General features: G+C 42.8%; 1 protein-coding gene across 4 annotated transcripts in view; it reads right to left on the bottom strand.

Moving 5' to 3' along the window:
• DYM (dymeclin) overlaps positions 1–19782 on the bottom strand; it is a 291188-nt gene that overhangs the window by 34185 nt on the left and 237221 nt on the right. For all 4 annotated transcript variants that reach the window (XM_058170966.1, XM_058170965.1, XM_058170967.1 and 1 more), the window contains one exon: positions 18556–18669. In XM_058170966.1, coding sequence (XP_058026949.1) covers positions 18556–18669 — 114 coding nt within the window. The remainder of the gene's footprint in view (positions 1–18555; positions 18670–19782) is intronic.

The raw sequence follows: 19782 nt of genomic DNA, 5'->3' as shown, positions 1-19782 counted from the left end.
AAGACTCAGGACTGGTAAAACAAGGATCGGTTTATAATTTTGAATGATTTAAGTTTCATCTTTTTCACAGAAACTTACTGGTTTTCTTATAGACAAACTAAGCCGGTACTTTCAAAGATTCAGCAGAGGTTATAGAGCATTTATTGCACTAACATTGGAACCTATTCGACATTTCAGCCTTTGTAAAACAGAATTACCAGGCTCGGAATCTGTGGGCTAGATATATAATTTGATCCTGTTTTCAATATTTCCTCAGTTTACCTCAGAGATGAAAAGAAACCATGATTAGTGAATATGCATAAGCCAAGATCAATCTTTCCCCACAATCATGTTGGCTTTTTTCAACCTTGTCCTAACTAGGAGTTGCTTTGCTGGTGCCCTTTATTAGGAGACATTAGTACAGTGGTTCTGAACCATAGCAACTTTAAAATGTGTGGACTTCAACTCCCAGTATCCCCCAACCAGCCATGCTGACTGGGGAATTCTGGAAGTTGAAGTCCACACATCTTAAAGTTGCTAAGGTTGAGAAACACTGCTTTAACTAAACTCTAGATCAGTGATGGTGAACCTTTTCGGCACCGAGTGCCCAAACCAGAACATGCGCGCAATGTATGTGAATTTGCGCGCACCGGAGCACCGGAAACCCGAAGACCACTGGCACATGCATCCCTGTTTTTTTGGTCGTTTCTCAGGCCATTTTTCAGGGAAGTTTTCAGGCCGTTTTTTGAGGCCTTTTGGGGCCTTTTTTCCCGTGAAGACCAGCTGACGACACCAGAAAAGCAGCTGGCGATGCCACGCGTGCCCACGGAGAGGGCTCTGTGTGCCACCTCTGGCACGCGTGCCATAGGTTCACCATCACTGTTCCAGATCCAGCATCAGCAAGATCACCCGTTTCATGGGATCCCTTGCTTTGGCAGCTGAGGCCTACTGGCCCAGAACAGCCCCCCCAAAAATCCCAGGTTTGCTAAGAAGACAGTGGTGGTTAGAGGTCTCCAACCTTGGCAACTTTAAGACTTGTGGACTTCAACTCCCAGAATTCCCTTTAAGACTTGTGGACTTAAGACTCCCTTTAAGACTTGTGGACTTCAACTCCCAGAATTCCCTTTAAGACTTGTGGACTTCAACTCCCAGAATTCCCTTTAAGACTTGTGGACTTAAGACTCCCTTTAAGACTTGTGGACTTCAACTCCCAGAATTCCTCAGCCAGCTTTGCTGGCTGAGGAATCCTGGGAGTTGGAAGTCCACAAGTCTTAAAGTTGCCAAGGTTGGAGACTCCTGGTGGTGGTGACACCATTCCAGTTTCAAGGGAAAAAACATCACAACACCGAAAAACAAACAAACAAACAAACAAACAAACCCCGATCCACCCCGCAGCTTTTGAGTCCAAATGGTCAGGAAGCATGACTTTCCCGTTGTTGATGTTTTTAATTATTTAAAGGTAGCGAATAAATATCAAGACAAACTTGATGAATCTCCTTTCCCCCCCCCCCCCAACCGAACAGGGCTCCTGTCAAAAGAGGCTTTCAGAAGCGCAAACGAAGCCAGAAGAATGCACTCTGTAAATTTCTGAAGCCGAGCGCAAACCAGATTTCGTCAGTGAGGTTTGGCAACCGAAGGCATTCTGTAACTAGTTTTCATTTCCTGATAAATGAACGGTCCGGTGGGAAAAGCCAGGCCGAGGGTTTTTTTTTGTTTTTTTTTTTGCAATTGTGGAGACACCACTGAAAAACTCCTCCATGGAGCCAGACTGCCGAGCCAAGCAAGCACCAAGCCGAGGAGGAGGAGGAGGAGGACGCTTGGAAGGCCCAGAAGATCCCATTAAAGCTCTCACTGAAGAACAATGTGTGCTTTTCACACATGTGACAGCCTTTTAAAAACCCAGAGGGACCGGAGCCCACTTCCTGTATGGCTCTGTTGAGCCGCTGTGCTGGAAGAAGGTGAATTAACACCGGCGAGCTTTTTAGCTACGCTTCTGAACTGAGGCATTTTGAAAAAGAATAAACCTCCAAATCAATTTTGAAATGTTACCGATAAATAAATAGATTAAAAATCAAAGTTTGGGGACGAAAGAAACTTTGGATACGTTGTTGTTGTTTTTTAGCCTGCCAAAAATGCAAATGAAGCTTCCAAATTTTGAAAGAGCCAATAGCTAGATTGTGTTTTTAGGAATCTTAAAAACTCTTGTTTTTTAGAATCTAATGTAGTAAACCACTAAAATCTCACATTCAACAAATGATCGCGAATGCATCAAATGGTACTGGCCTATCTGTGGCCTGCCCACCCATCGTGGTCTCAAAGGAATAGCATATTAAAAACCGAAAACACTGCCACAAATTCAGGCACTTCATGACATAGGTCCCTAAGTTTAAACTATTCCATTCATGACAATACCAACAGGTGCATCTGAAAAGAATGCATGTGACACTAACTGTATGAAAACATGTTTATTTCCTGTCTCACAGCACATATAGGGGTGGCACCATGGCTCAGTGGTTAAGACTCTGGGCTTGTCATCTGGAAAGCCAGCAGCCCAGGTTTGAGACCCAAGCACCATGAGATGGGATGAGCTCCTGTTACTTGCCTCAGCTCCACTCCGCCTAGGAGTTCGAAAGCATGCAAATGCGAGCAGATAAATGGGTACCACTTTACTGGGAAGATAACAGTGCTCCATGACATCAGGCTGGTCACATGACTGTGGAAATGTCTTCAGGCTGCACTGGCTCATTGGCCTTGAAACAGAGCAGAGTACTACTCCTTATAGTCAGCAACAACTAGCGGAGTAAAATCCACAAGGACTCTTTACTTTACATAGCACTTATAATAAAACAGTACAAATAGTCTTTAACTTACAGTCACAATTGGGACCAGAACTTCTGTTGCTAAGTAATTTACTTGTTAATGGAGTTGTGTCTGATTTTATGATTTTTTTTTGCCACTGCCATTAAGCAAAATCACTGTAGTCATTAAGTGAACTAGACAGTTATTAAGTGAATCTGGCTTTTCCCATTGAGAAGCCTCCAGGGAAAGGTCAAAAATGGTGATCAAATGATTTCAGGATGCTGCAACAATTTTAAATACGTGCCAGTTGCCAGTACCTGAATTTTGTTCATGTGACCGTGAGGATGCAATAGTCATAAGTCACAGGACCGATTGTAAGTCACTTTTTTCAATGCTGTTGTAACACTGAGTGGTTGTTAAAATGAATTGCTCTAGGTTGAGGACTATCTATAGTGTAAAGTTGGTAAAATATGCTAACAATGATGTCTTCAACAAAATAGCATGCCACTTAACACCACTGTGAAGAACAGGAAGTTAATTGCCACATGACGGTCTGTATACCAATGACTGCATCTCCAACAATCCATCTGTTAAACTATTGAAGTTCGCAGATGACACAACAGTGATTGGTCTCATTCGAGACAATGACGAATCCGCATATAGACGAGAGGTCGAACGACTAGCCTAGTGGTGCAACCAAAACAATCTGGAACTGAACACACTCAAAACTGTAGAAATGGTGGTAGACTTTAGGAGAAACCCTTCTATACTTTCACCTCTCACAATACTCTACCATACTCTACCATACTCTACCATACTCTACCATACAATACAATACAATACAATACAATACAATACAATACAATACAATACAATACAATACAATACAATACAATACAATACTCTCACAATACACAACACTCTCACAATAGGGCCTCTGGTGGCTCAGACTGCTAAGACAGTCTGTTATTAACACAGCTGCTTGCAATTACTGCAGGTTCAAGTCCCACCAGGCCCAAGGTTGACTCAGCCTTCCATCCTTTATAAGGTAGGTAAAATGAGGATCCAGATTGTTAGGGGCAATAAGTTGACTTTGCATATAATATACAAATGGATGAAGACTATTGCTTAACATAGTGTAAGCCGCCCTGAGACTTCGGAGAAGGGCGGGATATAAATGCAAATAAAAAAATAAACACAGCATCAACAGTAGAAATCTTTAAATTTCTAGGTTCTATCATATCGCAAGATCTAAAATGGACAGTTAACATCAAAAACATCATCAAAAAAGGACAACAAAGACTGTTCTTTCTGTGCCAACTCAGAAAGCTCAAACTTCCCAAGGAGCTGCTGATCCAGTTCTACAGAGGAATGATTGAGTCTGTCATTTGCACCTCTATAACTATCTGGTTTGGTTCTCCAACCCAACAAGAAAGACACAGACTTCAGAGGATAATTAGAACTGCAGAAAAAATAATTGCTACCAACCTGCCTTCCATTGAGGACCTGTATACTGCACGAATCAAGAAGAGGGCCGTGAAAATATTTACAGATCCCTCACATCCAGGACATAAACTGTTTCAACTCTACCATCAAAATGACGCTATAGAGCACTGCACACCAGAACAACTAGACACAAGAACAGTTTTTCCCCGAAGGCCATCACTCTGCTAAACAAATAATTCCCTCAACACTGTCAAACTATTACTAAATCTACACTACTATTAATCTTCTCATTGTTTTCATCACCAATCTCTTTCCATTTATGACTGTATGACTGTAACTTTTTGTTGCTATCATTAAGGGTTAAATTGCAACCTATGACCATCATTTGTGTTGTAAATGTTGTACCTTTGATAAAGGTATTTTTTTTTCTTTTATGTACAGTGAGGGCATATGTACCAAAACAAATTCCTTGTGTGTCCAATCACACTTGTCCAATAAATTCTAAATTCTATTGACATTTATTAATGTATTAAATTTCAAATTAACAACTCCTTTGGTTTGCTGTTTGGCTAACTGATGCTAATTAAGAAGATATTTCAGCTAGGAAGAAATACTATAGTTAAGGATCTTGATGTGAGGCTGAGCCTTAATTATTTATTAAATTGATTGACATTTATATAGATTTATATTCCTAAAATACAGATTCTACCATCTCATCAACGGCTTTCGCTTTATAGACCTAGGAGCATGGCAAAGAGGGTAATTTGATATAACTAGAAAGGAGCTTACTTTTCTGATTTTAAGGAACAGATCCAGGAAATGAATTTTGTTATTTAGCTGAAAAGTCTCTGGGATCTACAAATTGGAAGAGAACACTATACATTGGCAGCAGTGGTGGGTTTCAAATTTTTTTACAACCGGTTCTGTGGGTGTAGCTCAGTGGGCGTGGCTTGGTGGGTGTGGCATGGGAAGAATACTGCAAAATCTCCATTCCCTCCCCAATCCAGGGGAAGGTTACTGCAAAATCCCCATTTTCTCCCGATCAGCTGGGACTTGGGAGACAGAGAATAGATGGGGGTGGGGCCAGTCAGAATTTTTACTACCGGTCCTCCGAATTACACAAAATTTCCGCTACCTGTTCTCCAGAACTGGTCAGAACCTGCTGAAACCCGCCTCTGATTGGCAGAATCGGCTAGATTTAAGAATGAATGCAAGGACTGCATTAATTTTATATAGTTATCTATGGTCATTGCATGGATTTTTTTTCCTTTTGTCATGTTTAGCTTCTTAATCACTATAAAATATTTACGATTTCTTTTTTCCGGTGTACAGTATAATCATGATATTCCTTTTTCTCTCCGTTGGTGGTGCAGGGTTTTTGTTTTGTCATTTTGGTACTTCATTATTTCAAAAGAAATAAATGTTTTAAAAGGGCAGCTTTCTCAGGAATTTTATAAGCAAGGATGACAAACTTAGGCGCTCCCTTTCTACATCTCCCCACAAAAGAAGGATCCCCTTTTATTATTATGTCCAGCAACCAAAGAAAACAATTATTTTGCATATATTCCTTTGGAATATTTTCCTAAGCTATCTGTGGCACAGCCATCACAGCATCTTGCAGTTAACAACTCCATATGCCGAAGGAACAATTTCGCGTTAACTTTACCATTTCATTGGAAGAATTTTGCATTCAGAGGTGAATTTGGGGGGGGGGGAGAGGATGCATCATATTTTATATCCTTAGAAGAGAATATTTATAGCTCAGGGTTGAATTATTGGGGTCCTTGGTGCTCTTTGAGCATGGTGGTTTTCTTTTTTTTTTTAATTTGTTGAAAATTTTTATTAATTTTACTATATCAATACAACACAACACAAACATATATAACACAAACACATAATATGTGTTTTCTATTTACATGTCAGTTTCCTTCCACATACTTTCTGCTTTATGTATTCCCCATTTTTCCCTTTTTCTTATCTTTATCGTCCCTTTATATCCAGTTTTATTCATTTACAATATTTTATAGATTTATCACCTTCTCTTCTCCATCATTTATTCGTATTTATTTTTCCTATTCTCTAACCCATCGTGCCACTTTGTCCATACTTGATAGTGTTCTGTCTCTTCCTTTTATTTCTTTCGTTAATTTATCCATCTCCACACAGTCCAGAATATTTTTGATTATTTCTTCCTCTGTTGGTACCTTTTCATTTTTTCATTTTTCTAGAACTGTGCGTAGACAATCTTTGCAGCAGTAATTAGACTATAAGACATTTCATTACCAGACTAGGTAACATGATGAGTGCACTGATGAAGTTACCTAGTTTGGTCATGCAATGTCTGCAAGAAAACCACCAAGCTAAGAGAGCACCAAGGATCTCACAGTTTACATCCATTCTGAGAAATAAACAAGTACTGGTAAACAAAAATGAGACTTTTGTTGATATTTTCCTGGTTAACAGATTTATTGAAGCACAAATGGTATGCAACTAAAGCCCACATTATCTGATGTGGGAAAAACTTGTAGCACAAAGTATTTGCACCTTTTGGCTGAAATGAATTGAAACTGACACCAAACTCTATAAGATTATTTTCAGAGGCTCTCTCTTAAAAATCCTTCTTATAGTACACCCATGCATGGGTTTCTCCAAAGCTATAAAGAACCCAATTATTTGCTTGCATGACTGAGGTGGTATATAACTTGATTAAATATAAATAAATAGGATATTTCCTAAAGATCAAACTCCTGTTCCTTGGTAACCATTAGTGGTGGCTTAGCTGCAGCTATGCAAAATGCTAAGCAACTAAGTCCTCACATTCTTGGATGCAGGACAAAAATAAGGTTGTTAAGTTACAAAGAAAAAATGTTTTATGGAGCGCTCCCTAAAGCGGAAAAGCTGGCTAATTATGTACTGTCACAGAACTCTGTGGCTTGCTTACCGTAAAAATTGGATACGACATGAATGAGCTTTCATGGCAGAAATTCAAGGAATTCTCGCTAATGGCCTTTGCCCATGTTGAGGGGGAAAAGTTGGGTTTACACTCCTTTTTCAACAGGGACCAACGGGTGCCACTGAAGCATTGAGAGGACTTTTTATAGCTTGAAGGCCAGAAAGACAAGTAAAATAAATGGAATCATTCTTTCTTGCATTAGTCAGCATTTCTGCCTTAATTTTCCTTCCTCCTCAGTGGCACATTCCCTTATTGCTGTCTGATATCTTTTCTCTATAACATAGATTTCTCCATCTCCATGGGTCAGCTGGGGAATTCTGGGAGCTGACGTCTGCACAGCTTTAAGTTGTTGAGATGGAGGAATGCTGACAGAGATAATTTATGTATTAGATCAGGGGTCTCCAACCTTGGCAACTTTAAGCTTGGTGGACTTCAACTCCCAGAATCCCCCAGACAGCAAAGCTGGCTGGGGGATTCTGGGAGTTGAAGTCCACCAGGCTTAAAGTTGCCAAGGTTGGAGACCCCTGTATTAGATGTTATTACATTAGAAGTAATTTGAGGTAGTGAACATGCCTTACTACTCCTATTTCTCCCCAAAAAACAACCCTGTGAGGTAGGTTGGGTTGAAGTCACCCACCCAGCCAGCTTTCATGCCGACGGTTAAACTAGAACTCACCATCTTGACCCAAAGTCACCTAGCTGGATTTCATGCCTAAAGCGGGACTAGAACTCGTAGCCTCCTGATTTCTAGGCCGGCACCTTAACCGCTACACTGGTTTAATTATCATGCTTAGTGTTTTGACTAAACAAAATCAGGAATATTGTTTAACTCCGGAACTGATTGGCAGCTACAATATGAAAGCCAACTCCAGGTGCTTTGAATTCTCTGGTTATTCACAATTTAAAAATAAATTTCCTACAGCCCATCTGGGCGATTTCTCCTTCTCTATAGTTATATTTATTGAAATATGCACTAGAGGATTTTGAGGGCTTATTGATACCTGGGGTGAGGTAAGAGTGCACATCCCGCGTTTCAAGCATTAAGAATAATATATAAATAAGGTCATTTCAACACATGTGATCTCGCTTGCAGAATTATACAGGTTGTGGATGCCATGATAAACACCACTGCTGTTAAATCAAGCAATCCTTTGACCAATCTTAAATGTAACTAGGACCTTATGTGGAAAAATAACTTCTCTTTCTGGCAGCAAAATAAACTAATCCTTGCAATGAACGAGATTTAAAAAAAAACTTTTTCAGGAAACTTTAAACTTCCCTGATAGTTTTAAGTCAAGAAGAGATATTTTATTGGTTATGTTGATGGCATTTTCAATTCCAGTACTTTATTTTTCGGACTATAAGACGCTCCGGACTATAAGACACACATTAGCCTTAGAGGAAGAAAATAACAAAAACAAAATCTGCCCGTTCACCGTGACCCGTTTGCCGTTGATTTGGCCCATTCACCACGGCCCCTTCGCCACCGCCATGGCCCCTTCGCCACTGCCACAGCCCCTATGCCGCCACAGCCCCTTCGCTACCACAGCCCGTTCACCACCGCCACCCATTTGCTGGTGATCGTGGCGATTGCTGGTGAATGGGCAGCAATGATAGGCGGCAGCAGCAATCCCCACCATCTAGAACAGTGGTTCTCAACCTTTATAGTGCTGCGACCCCTTTATTACAATTCCCCATGATGTGGCGACCCCAACCATAAAATTATTTTTGTTTTGAATTTATCGCACTTGAAGCCGTATTGGCTAGCGATTTGAACTGCTTGCGATTGCCTTGAGGATGGAGGCATTAAAGCGGAGACTCCTCCCCTATTAAGTTTATCGCGCCTGAAGCCAGATTAGGCTAGCGATTGGGAGTGATTGCAGCTGGCTTGAGAGGGAGACATCAGAGCAAAGATTTCTCTCTTTTTTAATTCATCGCGCCTGAAGCCGAATTCGGCTAGCGATTTGAAGAGCCTGCAGCTGGCTTGTGGAGTCAACCATTGGAGCACGATTCTTCGACTCGCAAGTGTACTTCCCATATTTCCAATGGTCTTAGGCGACCCCTGGCAAATCGTCATTTGACCCCCAACAGGGTCCCGACCCACAGGTTGAGAACCGCTGATCTAGAACAGCTGATTGGCGCCGCAACAACCGCCCTCCCTACCCTTGCTACAAATTCACTCTATAAGATGCACAGACATTTCCACCCACTTTTTTTTGGGTGGGGGGAAGTGCATCTTATACAGTGGTGGGTTTCAAATTTTTTTACTACTGATTCTGTGGGTGTGTGGCTTGGTGGGGTGTGGCGTGGCTTGGTAGGCATGGCAAGGGAAGGTTACTGCAAAATCCCCATTTCCTCCCAATCAGCTGGGACTCGGGAGGCAGAGAATAGATGGGGTGGAGCCAGTCAGAATTTCCACTACCGGTTCTCCAGAACTGGTTAGAACCTGCTGAAACCCACCTCTGGTCTTAATAGTCTGAAAAATACGGTAATTCATTTTGTCGATATTTCATATAACCACCTGCCAAAATGCAATTGCTTTAATCTTTTTTACAAGGTTTAGATTTCAGCAATAGGGTGTACTGAGAATTATTACAGTAATAAGGGGTCACTGAGTCCAAACCACATTCAGCAAAGGAAACCAAATTAAGATTATTTATACCCAATGCTTATCTAGAGCCTGCATTAATATATCCTATGAAGATCTAAGAGTTTTCTCTAGAAGACCAGATGACAGGAATTGAAGTTCATCAGATCTGCCTGCCAGCTACAGCTAAAAAAATAAAAAGAGAAAGAGTCCCCACCCATACCCCTCCCATGTCCAAAAAAAAAAAAAGATTATAAACTGCCCAAAGACAATGTATAACCAGAAGAGGGGGAAAATCCATCTAGTAGCCCTATTCGCATCCTTTCTTGGAATTTAGTCCATTGTAGACGTATCATTCAAGTATAGGTAGTACTTGACTTCCAACCACAATTGAGCCCAAAATTTATGCTGCTAAGCGAGGCATTTTTAAATGAATCTTGCCCTGTTTTATAATCTTTCTTGCCACCGTTGTTAAGCGAATCACTGCAGTTGTTAGTTAGTAGTAACATGGTGGTTAAATGAAACTAGGCTTCTCCATTGACTTTGCCTGTCAGAAGGTGGCAAAAGCTGGTCACATGATCCTGGGACCCTGCAACCGTCATAAATATGAACCAATTGCCAAGAGTCTGAATTTTGATCATGTGACCATGAGAATGGTGCAATGGTCGTAAGTATGAAAAATGGTCATAAGTCACTTTTTTCAGTGTTGCTGTACCTTTGAGTGGTCACTAAATGAACTGTTGTAAGCCGGGGACTATCCGTATTCACAGATCTGGGAGAACCAATCCAGATTCTTCTTTAAAAACCATTTCACGAATCCACCCAACCAAAGCACTGGATTGCCGTGCCTCTCAAATTAATCTTTCTTTCCGCGCATTTAAATCTTAGCCGCCTATTCTCAAGCTTATATTTCAAAATTCAAAACTGTGATTTTCCCTATGGGGAAAAAAAAGCAATATTTTTCTGTTCCAGAGTCCCACAACTACAATTGCTTGATGATTATAAATGTTTGCTTTTGGAGATTCTCGCTTACAGACCAGACATAGTTATCTTATCCAAAGGAATTGTACAGTACACCCATGGCTTAATATTCATTTTGGGATTAAGAATGTACTAATTCTAAGAGCCTCCTTTGGTTATTCATCCCTGTAGCTAGTTTAGTCCCCGTCCCCCGTCCCCCCGGAAATTTAGTGCATTTGTAATCATCTGCTGGGGGGTGGGGAGCCAGTATTTTGGACTGCTGGAGGGAAAGAGGATTTGCATAGAAATAAACTGAAGAGAGCACAATTTTTCCCTTCCTGTTTGAATTTTAAGGGACGGATTTCAATGCTCTGCTATGAAAGATTTAACCAACACGAGCTATTATATGCAATGCAGGCATAAATAATAAAGCAACTTACAGGTAGTATGTGGGAAGACAAAGGAATAATAATTACCTTTTTAAAAAAAAAACCCAGAGCAATGGACAAATAAAATTAGGAAACTTAACAGGGGAAAACCATTGATAAAATAAATGTTTTCTCTTCGAATAGATCAACTGACAGGAAATTTATTTCAAAAGCATTCAAAGGCGATCTCTTGAAAGGCTATGTGTATCCCATAAACCTGAACATCGGCTTCCAGTTAGTAAATGTCTGGCATTCGGAACAGGTTAACCCACATATCACCCCAAAAGAGGGGGGGAGGGGCAGCTATCTGCCTAACCTCCACAAAAAATGCTGAGATAACTCCCAGACAAGGGTTTCGTTTTCCAGAGCCCCAAATGCTCAATCCAGAGATCTTTTCACTCAAAGGAAGGAAGGGAGGAAGGAAGGGGGAAGGAGAGGGAGAGAGAGTGGGTGGGGGTGGGGAAAGAGATACAGGAAAGAGAAAGAGACAAGAGAAAGAGAGAGACAGAGAAAAAGGAGGGATGGAGGGAGAGAAAAAAGAGAGTGACAGGAGAGAGATAGAGAAAAAAGAAAGAGAGAGGCAGAGAGAGAAAGTGAAAGAGAGAGAGAGAGAGAGGGAAAAAAAGAGAAAGACACAGGAGAAAGAGAGAGATGGGGGAAAATGGAGGGATGGAGGGAGAGAGATAGAGAGGGAGAGAAAAAAAGACACCAGAGAGAGATCAAGAGAAATAGAAAGGCAGAGAAAACAGGAGGAGAGAGAAAGTGAAAGAGAAAGAGAGAGAAATAAAGAGAAAAGAGAGAGAAGAAGAGAGAAAGAGAGAGACAGAGAAAAGAGGGATGGAGAGAAAGAGAGAAAGGGAGAGAAAAAAGACAGGAGAGAAATAAAGAGAAAAAGAGAGGCAGAGAAAAGAGAGGGAGAGAGAAAGTGAAAGAGAGAGAAAATAGAAAGAGACAGGAGAGAGAAAGAGAGAGAGAGAGAGAAAAGGGAGGGAGGGACCGACAGAGAGGGAGAGAAAAAAAGAAACAAGAGAGAGAAAGAGAAAAAGAGAAAAAGAGAGGCAGAGAAAAGAGAGGGAGAGAGAAAGTGAAGGAGAGAGAGAGAAAGTGAAGGAGAGAGAGAAAGAAAAGAGAAAGAGACAGAATTTATTTATTTATTTATTTATTCATACTTTTATACCGCCCTATCTCCCTAGGGACTCAGGGCGGTGTACAGCCATATAAAAACAACATAAATATACAAAGTAAAACATTAATCTAAAAAACTTATTAAATAGGCCAAATATTTAAAATAGACATATAAATAATAAAACCCAATTTAAAACCAAATCTAAAATTTAAACAATTAAAATTTAAAAATCTAGTCCAGTCCTGCGCAGATAAATAGATGTGTCTTAAGCTCGCGGCGGAAGGTCCGAAGGTCAGGAAGTTGACAAAGTCCTGGGGGAAGCTCGTTCCAGAGGGTGGGAGCCCCCACAGAAAAGGCCCTTCCCCTGGGCGTCGCCAGTCGGCGAGAAAGAGAGAGACAGAGAAAAAGGAGGGAGGGAGGGAGAGAGAAAGAGGAGAGAAAAAAAGACGCAGGAGAGAGATAAAGAGAAAGAGAGAGGCAGAGAAAAGAGAGGGAGAGAGAGAAAGGAGGGAAAGAGGGAGAGAGAAAGAGGAGAGAAAAAAAGACACAGGAGAGAGATAAAGAGAAAGAGAGGCAGAAAAAAGAAAGGGAGAGAAAGGGAGAGAGAGAGAAAAAAGAAAGAGACAGGAGAGAGAAAGAGAGAGACAGAGAAAAGGGAGGGAGGGAGGGAGACTCTGAACTTTGGAAGTAGGAAAAAAAGATAAGAGGGAAGAAGACCCAATGCCTGCTTGGACTAATCCACCAGATCTTTAAGTGCCTCCTTCTCATCATCTCATGCCATAAAATGGAAACCCTGCAAACGTGGGCCGCCTTGTCTAGGGAAGGAGACGGCTCTATCTTTGAACGCCGCTGCCGCCTCCCTCCCTCGAGACCCGGGCTATTAACATGGCTTTATCTCCTCCTCCCACAAGGTGAAGGGAAAATCTTAAGAGCTGGATATTTCAACACCTGCCGTTTTATCTCCTGGCTCCTGCTGCTATCATCTAAGGCGGTTAATTACCCAGTTTGGACTTCTCCTGCAGGAGACAAGCGAAAAAACAGCCAGCAGCACTTTTAAACTGACAGCTAATTATGTTTGCACTTATCTTGAACAGCAGTCAGAGCAAGAGGCTGTCTCCTTTCCCAGTTCTCGAGACCTTGACTTGCCAAATAAATCATGCCTTTTGTGCTTTGCAAGCTCTCCGCAAGACAGGTGGGCTCCTCGACTTACGACCGCAACGGAGCCCAACATTTCAAGGGTAGCCAAAAGAGGTCATAAAAGTAGGGCAAGGCTCACTCGGACCACGTCTCGCTTGGCAACAGAAATGCTGGGGCTCGATTGCGGTCCTAAGTCGAGGACTACCTTGTGCGGGGTTAGGCATATCTGAAGTTGCGGGCCGTTCTGGCTATGGTTGTTAAGTGATCCACAGCAGTTGTTGAATTAGTTAACACAGTTGTTAAGTGACTCTGGTTTTCCCCCCATTGCTTGCTAGAAGGTTGCTGAAGGTGATCACATGACTCCGAGACTCCGCAACCGTCATAAACGGTTGCCTAGTTGCCTCGACTTACAACTGTTCATTTAGTGACCGTTTGAAGTTTCAACTGCACTGAAAAAGGGTGACCGTTTTACACGTTTATGACTTTTGCAGCACCCCTATAGTCATATGATCAAAATTCAGAGGCTTGGCAACCGACTCATATTTATGACGACTGCAGTGTTTTGGTGTATGTGTGTGTGTGTGTCATACAATCACTTTTTGTGACCTTGCAACAAGCAATGTCAATGGGGAAGCCAGTTTCGCTCAACAACTGTGTTGCTAATTTAACAAATGAGTGATTCTCTTAATATCTGTGGCAAGAAAGGTCGTAAAATGTGAGTAAAACAAATGTCTCGCTTAGCAGCGGAAATTTGGGCTTCGATTGTGATCATAAGTTGAGGACTATCTGTATGTGCTTAGGTATATCTGAACTTAAAGGAACACAGTAGCTCAGTGGCTAAGATGCTGAGCTTGTCGATCAAAAGGTCGGCAGTTCAGCGATTTGAATCCCTAGTGCCGCGTAACGGGGTGAGCTCCCGTTACTTGTCCCAGCTTCTGCCAACCTAGCAGTTCGAAAGCACGTAAAAAATGCAAGTCGAAAAACAGGCACCACCTTTGGTGGGAAGGGAACAGCGTTCCGGGCGCCTTTGGCATTTAGTCATGGCGGCCACATGACCATGGAGATGTCTTCGGACAGCGCTGGCTCTTTGGCTTTGAAACGGAGATGAGCACCGCCCCCTAGAGTCAGGAACGACTAGCACGTTTGTGCGAGGGGAACCTTTACCTTTACCTTTTTATATCTGAACTTAAAGGCTCATGGTGGGTAGCAGGGTCTTCTGAAAGAACAGCCAAGAGCTTTTTGCAGGATCAAAAACTGCAGCAGTTCCCCTCTTAGGGATCTGTAATGATCCACCATTGAACTGGAATATTCAAGAAAACGTAAGAATATCACACACCATATATGTTCAGTGGGAAAGTGAACGGAGGATCAGACATCCAAGTATCCTTAGTTACATTTGCAGTATATAAACACTCTCTTCTCAATTATCTAAACAAATGTAAGTCCTTGTTATCTTAACTTACAGCTTGTTCCTGTGTATGATGTTACTCTAAATAGCTTATTTGAACCTCCTGTTTCTCCTAAAGGGGCAATTGTTGATTCCAAGAGGTTGTTTTTGGGGTATAGAAATAGTCCTCGACTTACAACAGTACTTTTAGCGACCGTTTGAAGTTACTGAAAAAAAGGGACCATTTTTCACACTTAAAACCACTGCAGTAACTCCATAGTCATGTGATCAAAATTCAGCCGCTTGGCAACTGGCATGTACTTATGACGGTTGCAGAGTCCTGTGATCGCGACCTCCTGTCCTGGCAAACAAAGTCAATGGGGAAGCCGGATTCACTTTACAATCCTGTTACTAACTTTAAAACTGTAGTGGGTCAACCCTGACGTTGGCCTGAGCGAGGCCAACACTGGAGCTGAGGGTTAGGAGGGAGTAGAGATAAGAGGGGGTTTGTAGCCAAAACAAAATACTTTCTCTTGGGAACCAAGGGCATGTCCAAAGGTGGCCGGAAAGAGGCGGAGCGACGTTACTAGGCAACCAGACAACACGATGATTGGACCATGTGACTGACTGTTTGGGGAAGGGGGAAAACTTTTCACTTTTAACTTGGGGAAAACCGCAGGAATAGTCAGACTCGGTTTTCACCAGCCTGTGTCAATACGATATTTCCAATAAATAAGTTCTTTGAAGAATCTACCTGCCTCCGAGTCCTATTTATCATGGGAGTATTACTTGGAACCCTGACACCGTGATTCACTTAACAACTGTGGCAAGCAGGTTTTGTAAAATGGGGCAAAACTCATTTAACAACTGTCTCACTTAGCGACAGAAATGTTGGACTCAATTAAGATTGTGGTACTTAATTTTATGAGGGGAGGTAGAGAGTTCCTATGTCTAACTTGGCATGTATCCTAATCTAATGGGGAATGTACCTGTCTCTCATAACAAGCAGCTACCGAGCTTGGAAAATGATTTTTGATTCAGCTCTTCCCTGGAGGTTCAGCTACATGTCTTTTGCACAATAACAGAAGATGGTTGATTTGCCCACAGAAATAGTTCATGCGCAAGGGAAATCTGGCCACAATGGTTCGCGCGCTTGAATGACCTTTGGATTAGATTACCTTCACGCTTTCTATTGGTGGCTGTCCTTCAAGGTGTCCCAGAAACTTCATGTTGTGTCTGCGCCCCCGGAGCCGGGCCCCCTGCCAGAAAGTGACTTGGAAAGTGAGGGGGAAGGGCCACAGGACTTACCTCGGGAGCACCGGCTTCCCTGGCTCAGCTCCAGGAGCCAGAGGCAGGCCAGGTGGAGAAGATAATGAGGCCTCCGTCCTTTGACTCTTTCCCCCCCACAGGCCATGCCTCCAGACCCGGCTGATGGCAATCAGGCCTGGATAGACCCTAGGTTTCGTAGGCAGGAGAGGCAGGAACAACAGAAGCAGGGGTGGGGCAGGCCTAGGAAGTGCTGAGTCATGGAGCCATACCCCACAGGATATAAAAGCAGCAAGGGCTGCTATGCCTCTCCGTAGCAGGCAAATCAACTCCTTGACTAGAGCTGAAGTACTGTTTGTTGACTCATCGGCATCAAGGGAGATAAAAGAGACACTTGGCAGACACTCGCTAGTTTGCTGCCAGAGCTGGTAGTGGCCGGCTAATTAAGTCATCGCTCGGACTGAGGCGAGGGGGACAGAACACTTCATTTGTAATCCCCTCTTTATGAGCATTATAGCCAGGGTGAGAAGTTTTCTATCAAAATATATTTTACTCTTTATACTGTTTCCGTCTTCCCTTAAATATTAACAGAATCCACAATGGTCAGCGAATCGGTGTCTTCACTAGCTAATTAATGGTCAAGCTGAAACGAAATTAAGCAAGTAAAAATAGCCAACAGGGGAAAATTCCCTTCTCAAACTTCCTCAACCGCCCCAAAATAAGTGACCCAGACCTAATCCACATATCAAAGGTTGAGGTCTGCAAACACAGAATTAATTAAATTAGATCTCTCAGAGGAGCTGCATGTTCACAAGAATAAACATACGCACGCACACACATACACACCAACCTTCAGCCTTCCACCCTTTATAAGGTAGGTAAAATGAGGACCCAGATTGTTGGGGGGGCAATAAGTTGACTTTGTAAAAAAAATATACAAATAGAATGAGACTATTGCCTTATACATTGTAAGCCGCCCTGAGTCTTCGGAGAAGGGCGGGGTATAAATGTAAACAAAAAAAAAAAACCTCAAGTATCGCTCTAGAATCAGCGTGTAGACACTTCAAGATCCCCCTATTAAAAAAATCTGCCGCTGTACCCCATTTCTCTGCAGCCTGTCCCTAAAAGCAAACTGTTTTGCTTTTAGGAATAAATATTTTTTCTTTCTTCACAGCTCTCTGGATCTCATTTTTATTTATTCTTGTGCAACCCCGGCTCGAGTTAGAACCCCCAATTATTCTTCTGACACCAGGAACAATCATACTCTGCTCATTCTAATAAATGGCAATGAGTGCCTATTTTAGCCCAATTCTGGGGCCCGGGTGGCCCAGCAGTTAGAACGTGCAGTATCGCAGGCAAACTCTGCTCACTGCCAGAAGTTCGAACCAGACTGGTTCAAGGTTGACTCAGCCTTCCGTCCTTCCGAGGTCGATGAAATGCGGAACCAGATTGTTGGAGGCAATATGCCGACATTGTAAGCCGCCCAGAGGGTGCTGTAAAGCACTGTGAAGTGGTATACAAGTCTAAGTCAGCAAACCTTTTAGACACTGAGTGCCCAAACTGTGTGCGCGCGCATGCCCACACTGAAAGTTGTACATGCGTGAATCTGCGCATGCATGGACGTGCACAGACAGCTCAAATGAGCGCATGTGCGCATGCATAGCAGAGACCCAAAGACCAGCTGGCCATCAGGAGGCAGGGCATCCCAACACTGGCACAGCACAGCAAGAGGCAAGATCTTTTTCTTTCGTGAGCTTCTGTTTCGTCGTTTGCAGGGAAACAGCTCATGAAAGAAACGCCACAGAGATCTGACCTGGGGTGATGGCGCACGTGCCAGCAGAGAGGGCTCTGCGTGCCACCTCTGGCACGCGTGCCATAGGTTCGCCATCATGGGTCTAAGTGCTATTGGTAATTCAAAGCACTAGGGTTAATTTACAGAGCCCTAAATAGCTGGAGAGGGATGCAGTGGCTCAGGGGCTAAGACGCTGAGCTTGTCGATCGAAAGGCGGCAGTTCAGCGGTTCGAATCCCTAGTGCTGCCGCGTAACGGGGTGAGCTCCCGTTACTTGTCCCAGCTTCTGCCAACCTAGCAGTTCGAAAGCACGTAAAAAATGCAAGTAGAAAAAATAGGGACCACCTTTGGTGGGAAGGTAACAGCGTTCCGTGCGCCTTTGGGGTTGAGTCATGCCGGCCACATGACCACGGAGACGTCTTCGGACAGCGCTGGCTCTTTGGCTTTGAAACGAAGATGAGCACCACTCCCTAGAGTTGGGAACAACTAGCACATATGTGCGAGGGGAACCTTTATCTTTAAATAGCTGGAGACCCTCTCTCGATGTCATCTACCTTAAGAACGTTAACAGAAAAACCTCTTTTGGGGACTTTGGGTGTATGATGTAAAAACAAAGAAGGGACGTTTGTCTTTGCATGAAATTTCAGGAAACTGAAAAACAGATAGTAGTCTTAAAATTAGTTTTGCTGCACTCACCCGGAGCCTGTCTTTGGGTAGGGCGACAGCTCCTTGTTTGATAATTTCGAGGACCCGTTCCACTGACAGCGCAGCTCCAGGATGCTCAATCCGTGAGCTAAAGAAGCTGATCACCTTGAATGAAACAGGAAATAGAGACAATAACATGATTTCATGAAGTAGTGCCAGGAATCTGTCCGCCACATTAAAAAAACAAAATTTGAAAATCTGCACAACTGGATTATGGTGATGACTGAGTGGTTTCTTAATGGGTGCTCGCCAGCTATATAGCTGAATGCCAGATTAAAACTAAGACTAAATATTTATAAACCGAATGAGCCAGAATTTAAGTATTGTTTCAAATCTGCTTCTTATTTGAGAATTGGGATTCAAAAATGTCCATGTATCTATATAGCAAATGGTTTTCATCCTTTTTTTCACTATGCACCTCCTTTAAATACCTTTTGTGGCCACGGACCCCCAAGATTTAACTCAGGATATAAATCATAACATTTCTTCAAACTTTTGCCAACCCCCTGTGATATCGCTCCCCCCCACAGGCGCCCACATACCACAGGTTGAGAATCACTGCTGTATAGGACAAAAACCAGGAAATTAAGTTGTAAATACCCACCATTCAAATTTTACCATTATGTACCTTCTACTGCCTTAGTCATTTAGTGCATACTAGCACCATATACCAGTTTCTTAAAATAATTACTTTGCCACAAAATGACTTTTATGGGAGTTATTGCGGGGCGGGTGTCAAGCCTCCAAATGTTGGTCAGTAGAAAAACACCACATTCACAAAAAGGGAAGTTCCTGTCAGGGCCACACATGAAAGTCTAATTAAACTGAATTATCAGTTTAATTTAGTCATTTATCTGAAATAGTATAGGGCCGTGATGGCGAACCTATGGCACGCATGCCACAGGTGGCACGCGGAGCCATATCTGTGGGCACATGAACGTTGGCCTAGCTGAGCTGCAGCTGAAATCAGCATGTGCTGGCCATGCTGGGCCCACCGTAAGTCAGGAAACGGGCCTTTTCTGGCCTCTGGAGGGCTCTGGGGTGTGTGTGTGTGTGTGTGTGTGTGTAAGGCCGTTTTTATCCTCCCCAGACTCCAAGAAAGGCTCTGGAGCCTGAGGAGGGCGAAAAACGGGCCTACTGGGCCAACCGGAAGTCGGGAAATTGCCCGTTTCTGGCCTCCGGAGGGCTCCAGGGGGTTGCAGAAGGCCATTTTTGCCC

This window comes from Ahaetulla prasina, chromosome 2 (genome assembly GCF_028640845.1).
Source record: "Ahaetulla prasina isolate Xishuangbanna chromosome 2, ASM2864084v1, whole genome shotgun sequence".
Taxonomy (NCBI): Eukaryota; Metazoa; Chordata; class Lepidosauria; order Squamata; family Colubridae; genus Ahaetulla; species Ahaetulla prasina.
This window is presented reverse-complemented; position numbering and strand designations above follow the sequence as displayed.